We start from the raw sequence: 21226 nt of genomic DNA, 5'->3' as shown, positions 1-21226 counted from the left end.
AATGATTTTAATATCTGTTAGATTTTAGAAACACTTCATTCACCAGCCACATACTATGAAGTACTTCTATATAAAATCAGTGAGTGGAACCAGAAAATCAGGTCTGGGAACACTGCAGGAAAATCCATAATTTGCAACTCATGGTAGTAAAAGAATGAATCACAGTTAAATATTTATTAGTTTTGAATTCCCGAGAGCACAAACACCGTTACCACTTTCTAAAACTGGCTGAGAACTAAGTTTGCTAAATATTGTGCAGTCAGTCTAAAATCAGAACTTACAGCTTCAGACTTTGGAGGCACTGGAGGCGGAGGTAGACAAGTGTCAGACGATGGTTTGATTGAAGACAAAGGACTTGGAGAAGAAAGGACAGAAGAAGCTGGGCATTTAGAGTGGCTCGAGTCCCTCTTATCTGGTTTCAATCTCTCACCCAAACAGAAAAGATCTTGTCCATTCAGTTTCCCAGTTCCTTGATCTAACCATAGCTCTTCATAGGGAAGTTCTGACCATGATTGGACTCCAGCAGATTCTTCAGTCACTTCAGGTAGCAAATAATCACTCCCACTATCTCCAGAATCTTGAGATAGGACGGTTTCAGGAGAGAAAAGAGTCCACTCATTATTTGGATCTTTACAACCATGCAGATTTACTTCACTATTTCCATGCAAATTATTTCCATAAACACATACGGAAAGTCGATGGAAAGACTGTGTCAATTCTTCACGGGCATAGCTGAGAGAGTTAGGCATGTGACTGTGCCCAGTACACCTCGTCTTCTTTGGACTTTTGCAATCTTCATTCCAGTCAATTTTTACATCCCGAACAGCTCGTGAATACTCTTCAATATCGAACTGCTCTTGACAAACATTGAATGAATGTTGTACTGCGTTCTCATACCACATTGCTCCCTTAAGAAGACCTTCAGCTAAGGTAAACTTTGGCACAACTAAATGAAGTGGAAAGTGCATGGGAATCATTTTGTTGTTGCGAAGTACACAGCACACCACAACAGTCTTGGTTTGAATATTAACAAACTTATAGCGATGACCCTCTCGAATGAGGTGCAGATCATAAGGATTTCGTGGAGGTGCAGATGGCACAGTAACATTTACTGGTAGCCTGGTCTTTTCAACAATGGTGCGAATAGTGTGTTCACCATCTTGCATTTGTATCTCAAGGGGACTACGTGTGCTGAATCGGCCTTTACACTGGAAAGGAAGGCTAATGCTTTCATTGGTCCGGTGATTCATGCAAATAAGGCAAGGCATCTTTCCTCTTCCAAATCTGCCAATAGCGTTCAATTTTCCAATTTTCTTAAAGATATTATTAAATCTGGACTTTTCTTTTGATGTTTTGGCATAAAGAATTTCAGCTTGTCCCATTAGAGTAAGTTCATCACCTGTACTCAAAGTGATGTTGTATACTTCAGTATCTTCATTGCATTCCCCTGCGGCTACCTGAGGAGGAGGAGGAGGAACAAATAATTAATTATATTACAACGTAGGTTTTTTTTCCCTGTGGCTTCTATGATTTCAACTTTTGGTTGATTATTTTCAGAAACATTGATCAATATTAAAAAATAAAATCAGATTAACATTCGATTTTATGTCATACAGCGGGACCTTAATTCCGTGCATTTTGACATTGCTTTTATTATAATGCTTTTTTGTAAAATGATAAGTGCTGCAGTTGCTAGAGATATGAAATCAAAATAAATTGTTGGCAAAACGTAGAAGGTCTTCAGCATCTAAAAGAAATTAAGAGACTTACTACTGAGTCTAATGTGACTTCTTTAGAAGCTGTTCTGAAGAACAGTCCTATTAGACTTGAAATGTTAACTGTTTCTCTATCTACAGATGCCACCAGACCCACATTTCTCCAGCACTTTGTTTTCATTTCAGTTTTATTATAAACCAAGTTAACCAGCAATTTTTTCATGCCACCATAAATTTACCAAAGCGACAGCATTTAGACAGTTAAAGCTTTACACCAAGAGGGAACTGACATTTTCACTGGTCAAGTGGAGTTTGAACAGAGTTGTGTAAATCAACTCACCAGAATCAACTGCAGAGTGAAGAATTTTTAAAAAAATTCGGTGAGAGTAGAGTGTAGGACAAAGACTATTACCAAAATAAAACTTAACCAGTGTAGAGACTTTAAAAACTGCAAGAACAGACAAGTAATATTCCTGGCCATAAGGCACCCACAAAACATCACGAAAGTAGTGTGGGAAAGTGGCAGATTGAACAAAGGAACAGGTATACCACTACAGAAAAACTGATTACTTGAGCATTCCAAGTCAAAACTCGTACAGATACAACAAGAACACAGAAATTAAGTAATTTAGAACCTGTGAACTGCAGACGAGAAACATGGATCTTGCAGTTTCTCCTGGGATTGCAGGCTTAAAGATTTTTTTTTAAACCGTTTTATACTAATAGTTTACTAATAAAATATTTCATTCCATTTTGTTCTATTAACATTAAAAAGAACAAAACCATTTTTAAAAAACAGACTTTTTAAAAAACGAGCTTTTGAGGCTGTACACTGAACAGCTGAGTTATTTTTTACTCTAAATTCAAAAATTTTAAAAGTCTGCGTGTTTAAAAAGGTTTCTTTTTAAACATTGCAAAGGATTTTTTTTGAAAAACTGAAGTTTATTTTTTAAAATAAGGAGTTGTGTTTACATTCCGGAGAGTCCTACACATGGGTCAGCTCTGGAGAAGAGTTTTGTTTTCTTCAAGGAATTTATCGAAGAGGATTTGTTTTCATTCAGTTAATCAGCCAAGCGGTTGACTTTAAGTTTTATATGTTTGATTTTTCTCATTTTAACATTATTTTCTGTAGATAATGAAAAGTATTTTATATACAAAGTGTTATTGAAACTTTTTTTTTGGCTTAATGTTATTAAGGCCATATAGAAGGTAGAGGGTGAGATGGCTAGTAGATTTAGAAAAGTTATTACTCAGCAGGATCAGTCAAATAGATGAGTGACTGTCAGGAAAGATAAGAAGGTGGTTCAAAAGTCTCCATTAGCTATTCCTCTATCAAATAGATATTCAGTTTTTAGAACTGTTGAAGGGGATACTCTCTCCAAGGAAAATGGAAGGGCCAGTCATTGGACACTTGGAACGATTCTTATGTTTGGCAGTATAGATTCATAGAGATGTACAGCATGGAAACAAACCCTTCGGTCCAACCCGTCCATGCCGACCAAATATCCCAACCCAATCTAGTCCCACCTGCCAGCGCCTGGCCCATATCCCTCCAAACCCTTCCTATTCATATACCCATCCAAATGCCTCTTAAATGTTGCAATTGTACCACCCTCCACCACATCCTCTGGCAGCTCATTCCATACACGTAACACCTTCTGCGTGAAAAAGTTGCCCCTTTGGTCTCTCTTATATCTTTCCCCTCTCACCCTAAACCTATGCCCTCCAGTTCTGGACTTCCCCCACTCCAGGGAAAAGGACTTTGTCTATTTATCCTATCCATGCCCCTCATAATTTTGTAAACCTCTATAAGGTCACCCCTCAGCCTCCGACGCTCCAGGGAAAACAGCCCCAGCCTGTTCAGCCTCTCCCTGTAGCTCAGATCCTCCAACCCTGGCAACTTCCTTGTATATCTTTTCTGAACCCTTTCAAGTTTCATAACATCTTTCCGATAGGAAGGAGACCAGAATTGCACACAATATTCCAACAGTGGCCTAACCAATGTCCTGTACGCTGCAACATGACCTCCCAACTCCTGTACTCAATACTCTGACCAATAACTATCCTTCTTCACTATCCTATCTACCTGCGACTCCACTTTCAAGGAGCTATGAACCTGCACTCCAAGGTCTCTTTGTTCAGCAACACTCCCTAGGACCTTACCATTAAGTGTATAAGTCCTGCTAAAAATTTGCTTTCCCAAAATGCAACACCTCGCAATTATCTGAATTAAACTCCATCTGCCACTCCTCAGCCCATTGGCCCATCTGGTCCAGATCCTGTTGTAATCTGAGGTAACCCTCTTCGCTGTCCGCTACACCTCCAATTTTGGTGTCATCTGCAAACTTACTAACTGTATCTCTTATGCTCACACCCAAATCTTTTGTGTAAATGACAAAATGTAGAGGACCCAGCACCGATCCTTGTGGCACTCCACTGGTCACAGGCCTGCACCACCACCCTCCACCACCACCACCCTCTGTCTTCTACCTTTGAGCCAGTTCTGTATCCAAATGGCTAGTTCTCCCTGTATTCCATGAGATCTAACCTTCCTCCCAGTCTCCCTTGGGGAACCTTGTCGAATGCCTTACTGAAGTCCATATAGATCACATCAACTGCTGTGCTCTCATCAATCTTCTTTGTTGCTTCTTCAAAAAACGCAATCAAGTTTGTGAGATATGATTTCCCACGCACAAAGCCATGTTGACTATCCCAAATCAGTCCTTGCCTTTCCAACTACATGTACATCCTATCCCTCAGGACTCCCTCCAACAACTTGCCCACCACCAACGTCAGGCTCACCGGTCTATAGCTCACTGGCTTGTCTTTACCGTCCTTCTTAAACAGTGGCACCGCGTTTGCCAAGCTCGTGTCTTCCGGCACCTCACCTGTGACTATCGATGATACAAATATCTCAGCAAGAGGTCCAGCAATCACTTCTCTAGCTTCCCACAGAGTTCTCAGGTACACCTGATCAGGTCCTGGGGATTTATCCACCTTTAACCGTTTCAAGGCATCCAGCACTTCCTCCTCTGTAATCTGGACATTTTGCAAGATGTCACCATCTATTTCCCTACAGTCTATATCTTCCATATCCTTTTCCACAATAAATACTGATGCAAAATATTCATTTAGTATCTCCCCCATTTTCTGTGGCTCCACACAAAGGCTGCCTTGCTGATCTTTGAGGGGCCCTATTCTTTCCCAGTTACCCTTTTGTCCTTAATATATTTGTAAAACCCCTTTGGATTCTCCTGAATTCTATTTGCCAAAGCTATCTCATGTCCCCGTTTTGCCCTCCTGATTTCCCTTCTAAATATACTTCTACTGCCTTTATACTCTTCTAAGGATTCACTCGATCTATCCTGTCTGTACCTGACATAGGCTTCCTTCTTTTTCTTAACCAAACCCTCAATTTCTTTAGTCATACAGCATTCCCTATAACTACCAGCCTTTCCTTTCACCCTGACAGGAGTATACTTTCTCTGGATTCTTGTTACCTCATTTCTGAAGCCTTCCCATTTTCCAGCCGTCCCTTTACCTGCGAACATCTGCCTCCAATCAGCTTTTGAAAGTTCTTGCCTAATATCGTCAAAATTGGCCTTTCTCCAATTTAAAACTTCAACTTTTAGATCTGGTCCATCTTTTTCCATCACTATTTTAAAACGAATAGAATTATGGTCGCTGGCCCCAAAGTGCTCCCCCACTGACACCTCAGTCACCTGCCCTGCCTTATTTCCCAAGAGTAGGTCAAGCTTTGCACCTTCTCCAGTAGGTACATCCACATACTGAATCAGAAGATTGTCTTGTACACACTTAACAAATTCCTCTCTATCTAAACCTTTAACACTATGGCAGTCCCAGTCGATGTTTGTAAAGTTAAAATCCCCTCCCATAACTACCCTATTATTCTTACAGATAGCTGAGATCTCCTTACAAGTTTGTTTCTCAATTTCCCTCTGACTCTTATGGGGTCTACAATACAATCCCAATAAGGTAACCATCCCTTTCTTATTTCTCAGTTCCACCCAAATAACTTCCCTGGATGTATTTCCGGGAATATCCTCCCTCAGCACTGCTGTAATGCTATCCCTGATCAAAAATGCCACTCCCCCTCCTATTTTGCCTCCCTTTCTATCCTTCCTGTAGCATTTATATCCTGGAACATTAAGCTGCCAGTCCTGCCCATCCCTGAGCCATGTTTCCGTAATTGCTATGATATCACAGTCCCATGTTCCTAACCATGCCCCGTGTTCATCTGCCTTCCCTGTTAGGCCCCTTGCATTGAAATAAATGCAGTTTAATTTATTGTTCCTACCTTGTCCCTGCCTGCCCTGACCGTTTGACTCACTTCTGTTCTCAGCTGTACCAGTCTCAGATTGATCTCTTTCCTCACTATCTCCCTGGATCCCACCCCGCCACTTTACTAGTTTAAATCCTCCCAAGCAGTTCTAGCAAATTTCCCTGCCAGTATATTAGTCCCTTTCCAATTTAGGTGCAATCCGTCCTTCTTGTACAGGTCACTTCTACCCCAAAAGAGATTCCAATGATCCAAAAATGTGAATCCTTCTCCCATACACCAGCTCCTCAGCCATGCATTCATCTGCTCTATCATCCTATTCCAGCCCTCACTAACTCGTAGCACTGGGAGTAATCCAGATATTACTACCCTTGAGGACCTCCTTTTTAAATTTCTACCTAACTCTCTAATCTCCCTTCAGAGTCTCAACCTTTTCCCTTCCAATATCGTTGGTTCCTATGTGGACAATGACCTCCTGCTGGCCCCTCTCCCCCGTGAGAACATTCTGCACCCTCTCTGAGACATCCTTGATCCTGGCACCAGGGAAACAACACACCATTCTGCTTTTTCTCTGCTGGCCACAGAAATGTCTGTCTGTACCTCTGACTACAGAATCCCCTAACACAATTAATCTCTTGGAAGCAGATGTACCCCTCGTTGCATTAGAGCCAGTCTCAATACCAGAAACTTGGCTGTTTGTGCTACTTTCCCCTGAGAATCCATCACCCCCTACATTTTCCAAAACAGCATACCTGTTTGAAATGGGTATATCCACAAAAGACTCCTGCTCTAGCTGCCTACCTCTCCTACCCTTCCTGGAGTTAACCCATCTATGTAACTGTATCTGAGACTTTCCCCCCTTTCTATAACTGCTATCCATCACATACTGTTGCTGTTGCAAATTCCTCATCGCTTCCATCTGTCTCTCCAACCGATCCACTCGATTTGATAAGATTTGCATCCAACAGCATTTATGGCAGATATAATCCGCAGTAACCCTTAAACTCTCTTTAAACTCCCACATCTGACAAGAAGTGCATATCACTGCAAAGGCCATTTTTGCTCCTTCACAATCTACAGACCCAGAAAATAATACCGTCTTCTTCCTCTACAAACACTGCCCCAGGTTAAATTAATAGCTATGGCTTATATTTTAAGTTTAATCAAGAGACTTATCTCCAAAAACATATAATCAAGAAAGAATCCACTGTTCCCACTACTGCAGCCTCTATCTTGGACAGACTTAAAACAACAATTAACTTATCTGATTCTGTGCTGTGAACTTCACCCAACACTTCCTCCAAGATTAGTTGTGAATTTCACTGTTTGTTAATTTTTCCAGATGCACTCCGATGTCCAGCGATACACGAATTCAAACAGCAAAGGCGGTAACTGTGCAGGTTTTCTCTCTCTCTCTCTCCTGCACTGTCCTCACCATGTGCTTCCTTTGTCTGCTCTTCTCCCTTTTAAACTGCTGTTGTTTTGACTTATTTTTTCCAAAGTTCCAAAACAATGCAACAGCATATAAAACAGTAATTGCTGCTCCTGGAATTCAAGGAAATCACCTCCAACAAGATTTAATAGAATTATTGTTATAAGAGACTCGCGTGTCAGGGGCATAGACAGGAGATTCTGTGGCAGTGACTATAAATTTAGAATAGTTTGTTTACTTTCCTGGTGCTAGGATTAAGGATCTCTCTAAATGTTTCAAGCATATTGTTAATGGTAAGATTGAGAAGCCAGAAATTATTGTACACATTAGTTGGAATGACATTTTTAGGGAAAAGATTAAAGCAATAGAGTGAATTTAAGAGGTTAGGAAGATGATTAAAACATAAAAACCTTAAGTAGTCATTTTTGGTTTGGTTCCAATGCCAAACTCAAATGAGAGAAGGAACAAAAGGAGATAAGTCAATGGCTGAAGAGCTGGTGGATTATCCAGTTGTTCAGGTTTTGGACAATTGGAATGTCTTTTGGGATAGAAAAGACCTGTTTAAAAAAGATGGGTCTAACCGAAATGTGATTTTTCATTATGATTTTTCATATTGCGGTGGCATGGTGGCTCAGTGGTTAGCACTGCTGCCTTACAGCGCCAGGGATTCATGTTCGATTCCCGCCTCGGGCAACTGTCCGTGTGGAGTTTGCACATTCTCCCAGTGTCTCCTCTGGGTGCTCAGTTTCCTCCCACAATCCAAAGATGTTCAGGTTAGGTGAATTGGCCATGCTAAATTGCCCATAGTGTTCAGGGATGTGTAGGTTAGGTGCAAATATAGGGTAGGGGAATGGGTCTGGTGGTTTACTCTTGAGAGAGCTGGTGTGGACTTGTTGGGCCGAAGGGCCTGTTTCCACACTATAGGGATTCTAATTCTAAATAGGAAAGGGATCAATATCTTAGCAAGGAGATTTGCTTATCCCATTAAGAGAGACTTTATATTGATTAAGAAGCAGAGTGGAGGAATTCTAAGTAGCAATGTAAACAGAAGGATTCAAGAGAAGGTTTTGAACGAAGACAGCACATCAATTAAAATAGAAAGAGAGCATGTAGTAACTCTGAAGAAACTGCATTTATTTCAATGCAAGGTAAGACTGATGAACTCAGGGCATTTAAGAACATGGGATTGGGACATCATAGCTTTACAGGGACACTTGGCTGAGACACTGATAAAGCTCGCAGCTTAAAGTTATGGGATTTAGATGCTATGGGAAGGATAGAAAAAGGAGGCAAAAGGGGTGGGAGGGTGGCATTTTTGTTTAAGGAATACATTACTGCTATAACTAGGGAACTAGTTCTGAAAAACCGTCCAGGGAAAATAATGGGGTAAAAATTCCAAAGAAAGGAAAGATCACTTTGATGGGATTATACTATTGACTCCCTGACAGTAAGAAAGAAATTGAGAAACAAATACATAAGATCTCAGCTATATGTAAGCATAATAAAGTCGTAATAAGGGTTGTTTTTTAATTTTCCAAACATGAATTGAGACTACCATAGTGCTAAAGGTTTGGAATGGTGAAAAATTTGTCAAATGTCTTCAAGAAAATTTTCTTTATTAATATGAGGATGCTCCTTCTACAGAAAGAATAAAACTAGACCTTCTTGTCAGCAATAAGGCAGAGCAGGTGACTGAAGTAAATACTTTGGGTTTAACCATTATAATCCTATTAGTTTCAAAATTGTTATGGAACAGGATAAGTCTTCCATAAAAATTGAAGTTTTTCATTTGAATAAGGCAAATTTTAATGGTATGAGACAGAAACTTGCAAAGGTTCAGTGGAGTAGACTGCTGGCAGATAAAAGGATGTCTGATAAGTGGGAGGTGTTCAAGAGTGTGATGACTCGAGTTCAGAAGCATTTTGTTCCTGTTACAGTGAACGGTAAGGCTGGTAAGATAAAGGAACAATGGATGAATAAAGGGGTGGCATGGTGGCTCGGGTTAGCACTGCTGTCTCACAAAGCTAGGAACCCTGGTTTGATTCCAGGCTCGGGCACCTGTCTGTGGGGAGTTTGCACATTCTCCCTCATGTCTGCGTGGGTTTCCTCCCACATTTCAAAGATGTGTATGTTAGGTGAATCGGCCAAGTTAAATTGCCCAGTGTTCATGGATGTGTAGGTCAGGTGCATTAGTCAGGGGAAATGTAGGGAAATGGGTCTGGGTGGGATACTCTTCGAAGGATCGGTGTGGACTTCTTGGGCCAAGTTGCCTGTTTCAACACTGCAGCAATTCTATGATGTTTGAGTCAAGAATAAAAGAGAATCTTATTTTAGAGACAGACAACTTGGTTCAATTGACTCTCATAACCAATGTAAAAAGTGTACAGGCATTCTTAAGAAAGAAATCAGGACGTCAAAGCGGGGATATGAGATAGCATTAGCAGATAAGATTAAGGATAATCTGAAGAGATGCTAACAAATATATTAAGAACAAGAGGGTAACGAGAGAGAGAGAGAGAAAAAAAGATCAAGGCAGTAGTCTTTGTGTTGAACCCCAGGAGTTGGAAGAAATACTAAATGAATATTTCACATCAGTTTTTACAGTGGAGAGAGAATGTAGAGAAATAAACTTTGATGTTTTAAAAACAGTTCACATTGAAGAGGACGTTTGGGAGGTGTTAGAGAATGTAGAGGTGGGTACATCGCTAGGATCTGATCTAATGTATCCCAGAACATTGTGGGAAGGGAGGAAATTGCAAGTCCCCTTGCAGAAATATTTGCATCATCTTCAGAGCATACGAGATTGAAGGGGGAATCTTATAGGTGTGTATAAGATCGTGAGAGACATGAATAGGGATTGGATTGGGGAATCGAAGATTAGAGGGCATCAAATTAAGGTTAGACAGGTTGGCTCTAAAAATCTCCCTTGAATAGCTCTGCTTACCAAATATCTGTCAATCCTAAATTTAAAATGAACAATTTATCTGGCATCTTTGGAATTCTCTTCCACAAATGGCCAAACTTTCCATAGAAGTGTTTTCTAACTTCACTCCTGTGCAACATCTGTCTCTAAGTTTTAGACCATAGGATGCAGAGTCCTCCCAAACCAGTGGAAGTCAGACTTTGGAGTTCAGGTTCATAATTCCCTGGAAATTGAGTCGCAGATAGATAGGATAGTGAAGGCAGAATTTGGTATGCTTTTCTTTACTGGTCACAGCATTGAGTTTGGAGTTGAGTGGTTATGTTCCTGCTATATAGGACATTGATTAGGTCACTTTCGGAAGACTGTGCATTTCTGGTCTCCCTATTGGAAAGATGTGGTGAAACTTAAAAGGGTTCAGAAAAGACTTCCAAGGATGTTGCCAGGATTGGAAGATTTGAGCTGTCAGGAGAGGCTGAATAGGCTGGTGCTGTTTTCCCTGGAACGTCAGAGGCTAAGGAGTGACCTGATAGAGGTCATTAAAATTATGAGGGATATGGATAGGATAAATAGACAAAGTCTTTTCCCTGGGGTGGGTGAGTCCAGAAATAGATGGTATAGCTTGAGGGTGCGAGGGGAAAGATTTAAAAAGGGACAACTTTTTCACGCAGAGGGTGGTACATGTATGGAATGAGCTGCCAGAAGAAGTGGTGGAGGCTGGTACAATTACAACTTTTAAAAGGCATCTGGATGAGTATATGAATAGGAAGGATTTAAAGGGTTATGGGCCAAGTGCAGGCAAACAGGACTAGATTAATTTAGGATATCTGGTTGGCATGGATGAGTTGGACCAGAGGGTCTGTTTCTGTGCTGTACATCTCTGACTATGCTATTAATTCACTTTAATATGTAAAGACCTTGACCAAATCATTCCTCACACTTCTAAATTGAAGAGATCCCAACCATAGTTTACAGCACAAGAAATTACAGAAACTATGATTGAATTATTCTTCCAGGAGTGAAATTGCCAAAATTGTTCATAGTCGTCTCGGTGTAGCCTCATCAGGACTTTGAACACTTAGAACATAGAACATAGAACAATACAGCACAGAACAGGCCCTTCGGCCCACGATGTTGTGCCGAATTTCTAACCTAGATTAAGTACCCATCCATGTACCTATCCAAATGCCGCTTAAAGGTCGCCAATGATTCCAACTCTACCACTCCCACGGGCAGCGCATTCCATGCCCCCACCACTCTCTGGGTAAAGAACCCACCCCTGACATCTCCCCTATACCTTCCACCCTTCACCTTAAATTTATGTCCCCTTGTAACACTCTGTTGTACCCGGGGAAAAAGTTTCTGACTGTCTACTCTATCTATTCCTCTGATCATCTTATAAACCTCTATCAAGTCACCCCTCATCCTTCGCCGTTCCAACGAGAAAAGGCCGAGAACTCTCAACCTATCCTCGTACGACTTCCTCTCCATTCCAGGCAACATCCTGGTAAATCTTCTCTACACCCTCTCCAAAGCTTCCACATCTTTCCTAAAGTGAGGCGACCAGAACTGCACACAGTACTCCAACTGTGGCCTAACCAAAGTCCTGTACAGCTGCAACATCACCTCACGACTCTTGAATTCAATCCCTCTGCTAATGAACGATAATACTCCATAGGCCTTCTTACAAACTCTATCCACCTGAGTGGCAACCTTCAAAGATCTATGTACATACACCCCAAGATCCCTCTGTTCCTCCACCTGACTAAGAACCCTACCATTAACCCTGTATTCCGCATTCTTATTTGTTCTTCCAAAATGGACAACCTCACACTTGGCAGGGTTGAACTCCATCTGCCACTCCTCAGCCCAGCTCTGCATCATATCTAAGTCCCTCTGTAGCCGACAACAGCCCTCCTCACTGTCCACAACTCCACCTATCTTCGTATCATCTGCAAATTTACTGACCCACCCTTCGACTCCCTCATCTAAGTCATTAATAAAAATTACAAACAGCAGAGGACCCAGAACTGATCCCTGCGGAACTCCACTTGTAACTGGGCTCCAGGCTGAATATTTACCATCTACCACCACTCTCTGCCTTCGACCGGTTAGCCAGTTTTCTATCCAATTGGCCAAATTTCCCTCTATCCCATGCCTCCTGACTTTCCGCATAAGCCTACCATGGGGATCCTTATCAAATGCCTTACTAAAATCCATGTACACTACATCCACTGCTCTACCCTCATCCACATGCTTGGTCACCTCCTCGAAGAATTCAATAAGACTTGTAAGGCAAGACCTACCCTTCACAAATCCGTGCTGGCTGTCCCTAATCAAGCAGTGTCTTTCCAGATACTCATAAATCCTATCCCTCAGTACCCTTTCCATTACTTTGCCTACCACAGAAGTAAGACTAACAGGACTGTAATTCCCGGGGTTATCCCTATTCCCTTTTTTGAACAGGGGCACAACATTCGCTACTCTCCAGTCCCCTGGTTCCACCCCCGTTGCCAGTGAAGACGAGAAGATCATTGCCAACGGTACTGCAATTTCCTCTCTTGCTTCCCACATAATCCTAGGATATATCCCGTCAGGCCCGGGGGACTTGTCTATCCTCAAGTTGTTCAAAATGTCCAACACATCTTCCTTCCTAACAGGTATCTCTTCTAGCTTACCAGTCCATTTCACACTCTCCTCTTCTACAATACGGTCCCTCTCGTTCGTAAATACTGAAGAGAAGTACTTGTTCAAGACCTCTCCTATCTCTTCCGACTCAATACACAGTCTCCCACTACTGTCCTTGATCGGACCTACCCTCGTTCTCGTCATTCTCAGGTTTCTCACATACGCATAAAATGCCTTGGGGTTATCCTTGATCCTATCCGCCAACGATTTTTCATGCCCTCTCTTAGCTCTCCTAATCCCTTTCTTCAGGTCCCTTCTGGCTATCCTGTATCCCTCCACTGCTCTGTCTGAATCCTGTTTCCTCAACCTTATGTAAGCCTCCTTCTTCCTCTTTACCAGACATTCAACCTCTCTCGTCAACCAAGGCTCCCTCACACGACCATTTCTTTCCTGCCTGATAGGTACATACATATCATGGACACGTCGTATCTGCTCTTTGAAAAAGTTCCACATTTCCACCACATCCTTCCCTGACAACCTATGCTCCCAACGTATGCTCCTCAAATCCTGCCTTACAGCAAGGTAATTTCCCTTCCCCCAATTATAAAATCTACCTTGTTGTGCGCACCTATCTCTCTCCATAACCAAGGTGAAAGTCACAGAATTGTGGTCACCATCACCAAAATGTTCACCCACTAACAAGCCCACCACTTGTCCCGGTTCATTACCGAGTACCAAATCCAATATGGCCTCCCCTCTGGTTGGACAATCTACATACTGCGTTAGAAAAGCTTCCTGGACACACTGCACAAACACCGCCCCATCCAATCTACTTGATCTAAAGAGCTTCCAATCAATATTTGGGAAGTTGAAGTCGCCCATGACTACGACCCTGTGGCTTCTGCACTTTTCCAAAATCTGTTTCCCAATCTGTTTCTCCACATCTCTGCTGCTATTGGGGGGCCTATAGTAAACACCCAACAAGGTGACTGCACACTTGTGGTGTAACTTCTCAATCCTAGTCCTCTGCACACAACACCATGATTCCATTAATCTTTTTGACTGATGCTTGTTTACAACACATTGATAAACAATGAATGTTGAACCCAAGTTTTTTTGGATCTTTATTATCTCTAGCTTTCTGCCATTTAAAACGAACTGCTTTGAAACCTTCCTACGTTGGTATCCATTTGCCAAAGTTTTGACCAATGTATCTTTTTGCAATTTGAAAATTGTATGCTGCCTATTATTGTGTCATTGACATAATTACATAAATAGATTTCCATCATTTATGTGGTTAATAATGAATCGCTGAGTCCACATCACACACCTTTACAAAACACCAATAGTTCCATCCTGCGAATTCCAGTATCAGAAATAGATTGTTTACTGTTAGTAACACTTTAAGCAACTGAATTGTTTAAAACCACAATTTTCCTTTGTCAATAACCTACTTGTCTCTGGACTTGATTCACACACCTCATCTCCCTTCATTCCCTCTACCACAATTTTGTTTGGTCCAATATTTTGTGATGCTGCTGCCAGAAGTTTTGTCCAAGCGGCTGCCATGATTCCTCTGGGTAATGCACATGGTTCCCATTCCTGTTGTAGAGAGGCAGTATGGACCATTCCAGAACCCCTCAAAATATTTTAAGATAGCCTAGACCCTAACTTTTCTTATTTTGCAAGGTAAATGTGAAGTGCCTTGTTCCAGACACCATGCGACTGGCCAAACTGCTCGACTTTAAACAAATTATTTAAACACTATAGTTAAAATACAGTCAAGTACGAAAAGCTTAGAATAACTTAACCCTGTTGGATAATATAACACAATAATAGAGACAGTAACTATTACTAATTAACTGGTCCAATATGGTAGCACCTGATATACACACGCCTTGATAAAAGGAAAATTCAGAAAAATGGATTTGTCTCATGGGTAACCCAGCAATGAGAAATCCCAGCTTCTAATTGTAAATGAGGGGGAAAAAATAGCTTCTACTACTCCAAGCTCACAACAGCAACTGCTTAAAGCTATATCTAAAAAACTATAAATAAATCTAGAAAGCCTGGTCGGTGAGAGCTGGCTGCACCCAGCCTGACTACCTGTATTGTTCTAAATTTTTAAAAATCCCAAGGCTTCACAAGTTGTTTACTTTCTTACATACAAGTCGCCATCTCTCAATTGACCTCTCTTCTAAAACAAAAGGACAAAATAATCTCTTAAAATCACAGCATTGTCACAAGGCTAAGTCCAGCTCGTACCATGATCCACAGCAAGCTTTTGTTCCCCATGTCTCCCAATTATATGCCAAAAAAAAATCAAGGTAGCAACTACTCTAATTTACAGCTTTGAATATTGTAGTTATTGTTCTGACCACATCAGATTGAACAAATTGTTATCTAAGCAGACCAGTTGATACTCTATCCTGTCCCATGACAGACCAGCCTTTTAGAGTACTAGATATATAGTATGGAAACAGACGCTTTGCCCCAGCTCATCCATGACAACCAGACATCCTAAATAAATCTAGTTACATTTGGTACATATCCCTCCAAACCCTTCCTATTCATAAACCCATTCAGATGCCTTTTAAACGTTGCAATTGTATCAGCCTCCTCCACTTCCTCGGTCAGCTCATTCCATACACTCCCCACCCTCTGCATGAAAAAGTTGCCCCAGGTCCCTTTTAAATGTTTCCCCTCTCACGATGCTCGCTCGTTTTAGACTGCCCCACTCTGGGGAAAAGACTTTGTTTACCCTATCCATGCCCCTTATGATTTCATGAACCTCTATAAGGTCGTACCTCAGCTTCCAACACTCCAGCGGAAAATAGCCCCTGTGTATTCAGCCTCTCCCTATGGCTCAAACCCTCCAACCCTGGCAACATCCTTGTAAATCTTTTCTGAACTTTTCAAGTTTCACAACATCCTTCCTACAGCAAGGAGACCAGAATTGCACGCAATATTCCAACAGTGGCCTAACCAATGTCCTGTACAGCCGCAACATGACCTCTCAACTCCTAAACTCAATGCACTGACCAATAAAGGCAAGCATACCAAATGTCACCTTCACTATCATATCTACCTGCAATTCCACTTTCAAGGAACTATGAGCCTGTATTCCAAGGTCTCTTTGTTCAGCAACACTCTCCCAGGACATTACCATTAAATGTCTTGCTCTGATTTGCCTTTCCAAAATGCAGCACCTCACATCTATCTAAATTAAACTCCCATCTGCCATGCTTGCCTCATTGGCCCATCTGATCTTCTCATTCATTTCCAATTGGAGTTCATTTGGTGTTCTTTATTGTTTTGGTTCCTCTACCTCCTATCTTTCAATCCAAAGAAGAACATTCCTTCAGGTCTTCTAAAAAGGATCTCTGAAGATCCTTCCCTGATCCTTCCAGCTCATTTATTGAGAACTGAGGATCCCAAAAGCTTAATATTGTGCTTCACTTTAGCCAACTGCCCATCGCCTCTTAAGCAGGAACATCTCCAGGTAGTTCTGGATCTGTTTCTCCCAAGGCATCCAACATTGTATGGTGCTGGTTATGACTTTTTTTCCATAAGACTTTATTTAGTTCACATGATACTAGTCCATTTTTCTTATGTCCATCGTCAGCTTGTACACGGAGTGGTTGGCCTTGTCCACTATGCTGCATAACCCTACATTTTTTGGGGCGTTATTGATCAGAATCAGGTGGTTGTTTGTGGGAATTTGCTGTACAAATTTAACTGCTGTCCTCCAACATTAAAATTTATTTCATTGGTTGTAAAGTACTTTGCGACATCCCGCACTAGGGAAAGATGGATGCAAATCTCCTCTTGATTCTGTGGGCTTCAGTTTTGTTAAGTGATAAAGTGCCACATATATATGATCTTTTATAAGATAATCCACACTGTACATTAACCTTAAAACCCTTATCGCCATGTTCAGTTACTGTATCAAATAACTCCAGCAAATTAGTCAAACATGATTTGCATTTCACAATGAAACAAATTTGTCTGAATGAAGTGGTAATTGGCAGTATAAAATTAAAAGCACAAAAATATAGATCCTGTCCAATAATACAGAACAGCAAAGGTGACAAAACAGCTAAGCACTACAAAAACAGAACATGAAAATAAATTTGCAACAGGTATCAAAACCAACACAAAATGCTTACAATTACCTTAGGATAAAGAGAATGGGCAAGAGAATTGCTTAGTCTTCAAAAAGACAAAGTTGATTGTCATTTAAAATAATGACAGACGTACTTTGCAGCAAAAGTCATAGTTGAGGAAGAAATGGACATGTAAGACATTCCATGGATATGTGGAAATTAATATAAGAAAAGTTACAGTAATAAAGACAATAATGGTGTTAGAGTGACAGTTCTTAGTTTCTATCCCTGGGTTTCAAGGAAGTTGGTACAAACATTCTACACGACCTTACTGAATGCATTCCAGATAGATTGGGTGAATAGATATGTTTGGGGGTAGGTGATGTTTCATTGCGGTGTTAGGAGTTAAAAGAGCAGCTATTTTGATCTCCACAGGATTTTTCAACTTTGCTTTCAGGCGTCAATGCTTGGCTTGTTGAACATGCCTTATTTTTAAAAGAAAACTATTTAAAGGGGCAACAGAGTTTTCAGCTCAAATGGAGCTCCACGGTAGTCATTTCTGGCTCGGAGCTTAGCTTCAGCCCACTGTTTGGGAATACTGGGCCTTTCTACTATCTTCCAATGTTTTCTTAATTCAGGAATCCTTTTTTTCGATTGTTAAATTAAGCATGCTTTTCTGTGCCAGGAAGGGGAGGCGCTAGTTGGCTAGACATTTTATCAGGAAATCACTGGAGTCTATAATTAAGGATAGTGTAACTGAAAACTTTGATAATTTTCAGCTAATCAGAGAAGCAACATAGATTTTTAAACAGTGATTCTTGCCTGATTTTATATACTTATACCAGTTTTACATTCTAAAGAGGTGATTAAGAGAGCGCTCAGATGAATATCTATGAATGTTATTTGAACGCACTTCTGGATGGCTTTTGGTACATAGGAGACCTTGATGTGAAGTCAAATTATTGATCTGAATAAGAAATTGGCTAAAGGGCAGACAGAATAGATCTGATATTAGATTACTTAGTGTGGAAACAGGCCCAACAAGTCCACACCGACCCTCCGAAGAGCAACCCACCTAGACCCATTCCCTACATTTACCCCTTCAGCGAACACTGAATTTAGCATGGCCAATTCACCTAACCTGCACGTTTGGACTGTGGGAGGAAACTGGAGCACCCAGAGGAAACCCACGCAGACATGGGGAGAATGTGCAAACTCCACACAGACAGTTGCCTGAGGTGGGAATTGAACCCGGGTCTCGGGTGCTGTGAGGCTGCAGTGCTAACCACTGTGCCACCGTGCCACCCGCAAACACGAGGGGACACAACTTTAGAGTGAGGGAAGATAGGTATAAGACAGATGTCAGAGGGGTTTACCCAGTGTCGTAACAACTGTCAGAAGAGTCATAGAGATGTACAGCATTGAAACAGACCTTTTGGTCCAACTTATCCATGCCAGCCAGATATCCTAAATTAATCTATTCCCATTTGCCAGCACATGGCCATATCCCTCTAAACCCTTCCTTTTCATGTACTCATCCAGACGCCTTTTAAATGTTGTAATTGTACCAGCCTCCACCACTTCCTCTGGCAGCTCATTCCATGCACGCACAACCCTTTGCGCAAAAACGTTGCCCCTTACGTCCTTTTCAAATCTTTCCCCTCTCACCCGAAACCTATGCCCTCTAGTTGCTCAGAAGGGAAGGAGGAAGAGGAGCAGAGCATTAGTCATTGCGGACTCCATAGTTAGGGGACAGTTAGGAGGTTCGGTGGGAACAAGAGACTCACGGTTGGTGTGTTACCTCTCAGGTGCCAGGGTTCGTGATGTCACTGATCATGTTTTCGGGATCCTTGAGGGGGAGCAGCCCCAAGTCGTGATCCACATAGGCACCAACGACGTAGGTAGGAAGAGGGATGGGATTTAAAGCAGAAATTCAGGGAGCTAGGGTGGAAGCTTAGAGCTAGAACAAACACAGCTGTTACCTCTGGTTTGTTGCCTATGTCACGTGCTAATAAAGCGAGGCATAGGGAGAGAGGGGAATTAAGCACGTGACTACAGGGATAGAGCAGGGGGGAGGGTTTTGGATTCCTGGATAATTGGGCTTTTTTTGGGGAAGGTGAGACCTCTAAAAACAAATTTGATAATGCTCTTCGGATACTTAAACTAATTCAGCAGGGACATGGGAACCAAAATTGTAGTTCGAGTATATGGAGGATGACAATAGTGAAGTTAGAACTAAGATTTCAAGATGGTAATAAGGTACCAGCAGGCAAGAGGTTGGTTTGAAGTGTGTCTACTTCAATGCCAGGAGCATCCAGAATAAGTGTGGGTGAACTTGCAGCATGGGTTGGTACCTGGGACTTCGAGGTTGTGGGCATTGCAGACACATGGGTAGAACAGAGACAGGAATGGTTGTTGCAGGTTCAGAGATGTAGATGTTTCAGTAAAAACAGAGAAAATAGTAAAAGGGGGGTGGTTTGGCACTATTAGTCAAGGACAGTATTACAGTTGCAGAAAGGACGTTTGGGGGCTCCTCTACTGAAGTAGTATGGGCTGAGATTAGAAATAGGAAAGGAGAGGTTACTCTGTTGGGAGTTTCTATAGGCCTCCAAATAGTTCCAGAGATGTAGAGAGTAGGAGAGCAAAGATGATCCTCAATAGGAGTGAGAATAACAGAGTAGTTGTTATGGGGGACTTTAACTTTCCAAATATTGACTGGGAATATTATAGTTCAAGTACTTTAGAGATTAAATTCCCTATAGTGTGGAAACAGGTCCTTCGGCCCAACCAGTCCATACCAACCCTCCAAAGAGTAAACCACCCACACCAATTTCCCTCAGACTAATGCACCTAACACTGTGGGCAATTTACCATGGCCAATTCACCTAACCTGCACATCTTTGGACTGTGGGAGGAAACCGGAGCACCCGGAGGAAACCCACGCAGACAAGGGAAGAATGTGCAAACTCCACACAGACGGTCGCCCGAGGTGGGAATCGAACCTGGGACCATGGTGCTGTGAGGCAGCAGTGCTAACCACGGAGCCACCGTGCTGCCCCCAATGGGTCAGTTTTTGTCCAATGTGTGCAGGAGGGTTTTCTGACACAGTATGTAGACAGGCCAACAAGGGGCGAGGCCACATTAGATTTGGTACTGGGTAATGAACCCAGCCAGGTGTTAGATTTGGAGGTAGGTGAGCACTTTGGTGATTGTGACCACAATTCGATTATGTTTACTTTAGTAATGGAACGGGATAGAAATATACTGCAGATCAAGTGTTATAGCTGGGGGAAAGGCAATTACGATGCAATTAGGCAAAATTTAAGATGCATAGGATGGGGCAGGAAGCTGCAGCACTTGGGCACAATTGAAGTGTGGAGCTTATACAAGGAACAGCTATTGCGGGTCCTTGATAAGTACGTACCGGTCAGGCAGGGAGAAAACTGTCAAGCGCAGAAGCCGTGTTTACTAAAGAAGCTGAATCTCTCTTCAAGAGGAAGACGACGACTTATGTTAGGATGAGATGTGATGGCTCAGTTAGGGCACTTGAGTTACAGGTTAGCCAGGAAAGACCTAAAGAGTGAGCTAAGATCCAGGAGGGGACAGGAGAAGCCCTTGGTGGATAAGAACAAGGAAAACCCTAAGGCTTTCTATAGCTAGATCGGGAATAAAAGAATGAGGAGATTAAGATTAAGGTCAATCAAGCATGGTAGTGGGAAGTTATGCATGGATTCAGAGGAGAGAGGGGAAGCGCTAAGTGAATACTTTTCGTCAGTATTCACTCTGGGAAAAGACAATGTGGATGAGGAGAATACTGAGATACAGGCTACTAGACGAGATGGGATTGAGGTACATAAGGAGGAGATGTTAGCAATTCTGGAAAGCATAAAAATAGATTCAGTCCCCTGGGCCAGATAGAATTTATCATAGGAAACCAGGGAGGAGCTGCTAAGCCTTTGGCTTTGATCTTTATGTCATCATTGTCTACAGGATGAGTGCCTGAAGACTGGAGGATAGCAAATGTTGTCCCCTTGTTCAAGGAGAGTAGAGAAAACCCTGGAGATTATAGACCTGTGAGCCTTACTTCGGTTAGAGGTGAAGTATTGGAAGGGGTTATGAGAGAAA

The 21226-nt window shown here is 41.9% G+C and overlaps 1 protein-coding gene across 7 annotated transcripts in view; it reads right to left on the bottom strand.

The window, feature by feature from the left end:
• garem1 (GRB2 associated regulator of MAPK1 subtype 1) overlaps positions 1–21226 on the bottom strand; it is a 136118-nt gene that overhangs the window by 22054 nt on the left and 92838 nt on the right. For all 7 annotated transcript variants that reach the window (XM_043688265.2, XM_043688264.2, XM_043688266.2 and 4 more), the window contains one exon: positions 282–1457. In XM_043688265.2, coding sequence (XP_043544200.2) covers positions 282–1457 — 1176 coding nt within the window. The remainder of the gene's footprint in view (positions 1–281; positions 1458–21226) is intronic.

Source organism: Chiloscyllium plagiosum, unplaced genomic scaffold (genome assembly GCF_037043375.1).
Source record: "Chiloscyllium plagiosum isolate Xiang-an unplaced genomic scaffold, Cpla_swu_hap1 HiC_scaffold_4, whole genome shotgun sequence".
NCBI lineage: Eukaryota > Metazoa > Chordata > Chondrichthyes > Orectolobiformes > Hemiscylliidae > Chiloscyllium > Chiloscyllium plagiosum.
This window is presented reverse-complemented; position numbering and strand designations above follow the sequence as displayed.